The sequence below is a fragment of the Polistes canadensis genome, unplaced genomic scaffold, assembly GCF_001313835.1.
Source record: "Polistes canadensis isolate GaletaPanama2010 unplaced genomic scaffold, ASM131383v1 scaffold_1336, whole genome shotgun sequence".
NCBI lineage: Eukaryota > Metazoa > Arthropoda > Insecta > Hymenoptera > Vespidae > Polistes > Polistes canadensis.
The window spans coordinates 5,126-7,517 of NW_014570882.1; the positions used below are offsets into that span (position 1 = coordinate 5,126).

Here is a 2,392-nt window from a genome sequence, read left to right on the forward strand (position 1 = left end):
TGAAAAAATATCAGAAATATATAATACAGAACACTCAACAATCGATGGCCCAAACAAAAAGAATCGCTATCGCTTAAAGAAATATTATCCATTTCTTTTCTCACTCGCAGTCGCATTCATGACCGAGAGACCCCAAGATACGCACAATAGCTCGTTCGCATGTAAAGACTGACGAAGAGGCGGGCTTATCCCCCCCACTCTTAAAATCAATTTTACCAATATTTCTCGCTTATTTTTGCAAATACAAAGATACATTTTACAACACTTTTTATGAATTTTTTTATTCTACACATCTTTTGTTTGAAACTTTTTTCGATTTAATGCCTAGATTCTAAGGCCGTTTTTTTACCCTTTTTTACCCTTTTTTACCCTTTTTCCCAAAGATCTCCTGATCCAATTGCATAAAAATTAGCACCATTCGATTCAGCGTCGTCGAATTACCATTATATCAAGTTTTTGGCCAAGAAACACAATAAGCTCAGTTTTTCTTTAGTTGAGCGGACGGACTATCAGATGATAATTTCAATCGGTTTCGCTTGATAGCACAGCACACTCTTACGCAACAATGGAGTTGTATTTAGTTTCCTACTTTCTTTTCTTATACATATTATAATATAATAATATACTTTAACCTTTAAGAAATTAAATCTAACAATCTCAACAATAATTGCTACCAGAACACCAGTAACGACGATAGAAACATTAGACATGAATACAAAGATAAACCGATATTCCGAGCGATATCAAGATCCTAGATCCAACAACCTATAACCCTGTTCGGGTTATTTAGCTTTTGTAAAGAATTTATATTTATCGCTGTAGTGCTTCAATAGATGCAACGCTGCCAGCATGCAAGGGCGTGCAGAGCAACAAAGGGATGTAGTGCCTTGGGCCTTGTGGAAGCGTAGGTCACGTACTTACTTCCGTTCTGTACTACTTGTTATTAGGATCGATCGTGCGTAAATACTACTATTAGTATTTTATTATTATATTTTTTTATTGCTATTTTATTATTTATTATTATTATTATTACTAACAAAAATTATCAGAGTAATTTTTGCTGACGTGATACATTAACATGAATTGTAAATACAAGAGACGTTACAATGATAAGTATAAAAACATACATCATTATATTAGCCTAATAAAATTATTAATTAGCCAGATCACGTTTCTTAATCAGAAGAATAGAACCATTTTAGTCTACGTATTAAATCAGTATTTTCCAAAAAATTTTTTACTAAAGAATTCGAATGGTTTGCTAAACGCAACTTGTAGCGTTCATTGAAGTTTGCAATCTCTTCTTTTATTGTAGGAATTCTTAGATCTTTATGGATTCTTTCATTAGTTACATACTCGAGGACATTGCAAATGTTCCGCAGTATTTTTTATTGGAATCGCTGTAAAATTTCGATGTTGAAAAGTCGATCGAGATCGATTCGCCATGGATTGCATATAAGAACCCCACTGAACTAATCTTTGACAAATACAGGAAAAAAGATACCAAAAAAATATTAAAAAAAAAGATACTAAAAAAAAAAATATTTATAATCTACGAATAAATTCTTTAAAACTATATTTGAATTTTTTTTATTTTGTAAAGGATAATATGAATAAACATACCTATGGAATTGGTATAAATTTGACTCGAAATGGTTTAGAGGAGGTCAAAGTCAGATCTAACGCAAATGACAAATCATCTAGTTCATCCACCGGTTCCAATTCAAAATTGTACAATATAAATGCTACAAATAGTTTAAGTTCAATCATTGCAAATCTTTGACCTGCAAAATGAGGAACAGACGTATAAAAAAAAGCAATTTTAGGAAAATTTTAGATTTTCACTTTTGCAAGAAATATTTACCAATGCAGTTTCTTGGCCCCGCACTAAATGGAATGTAGGAATAGGGATGATGTCCTTTTATATTCTCCGGTAAAAATCTTTCCGGATCAAAAACATTTGGATTTGGCCAATATTCTGGACGTCTGTGCAGGCTGAAAATATGCACCTCACAGACAGTACCCGATGGAATTAAATAATGTTCTATAAAATTAATACGATTATATAATGAATAAAATAAAGAATTAATAGGATACGAAAGAAATTAAAGTAAACACATAAATGCATATATTTTCATACTTAGCTGCATATCGTGAGTAATTTGCCGAAAAATTAAAGGAACACTTGGATACAAACGAAGGGATTCTTTCAAACATCTCTCCAAATAAGAAAGTTTTTGAAGTGACGATATTGTTAAATTAGTATCTTCTTGCATAATCGTCCTAACTTCGTCTCTTATCTTTTCCTAAAAAAAATATAGCATTAATTATTAATTTTTTTAAGCTATGAACATTTCTAAAAAAAAATATTTAGAATATTTTTATAATTTCT

At 31.0% G+C, this 2,392-nt stretch overlaps 1 protein-coding gene across 3 annotated transcripts; it reads right to left on the reverse strand.

Moving 5' to 3' along the window:
* Nucleotides 1-1,093: 1,093 nt before the first annotated feature.
* On the reverse strand, nucleotides 1,094-2,306 carry LOC106792904 (cytochrome P450 4C1-like; the record flags this gene model as incomplete). Of its 3 annotated transcripts, none has more annotated exon segments than XM_014759438.1 (4): nucleotides 1,094-1,472; nucleotides 1,624-1,784; nucleotides 1,865-2,044; nucleotides 2,141-2,306. In XM_014759438.1, coding segments are annotated over 3 exon segments (507 nt in total), but the record flags the coding sequence as incomplete, so codon positions are not given.
* Nucleotides 2,307-2,392: the final 86 nt, after the last annotated feature.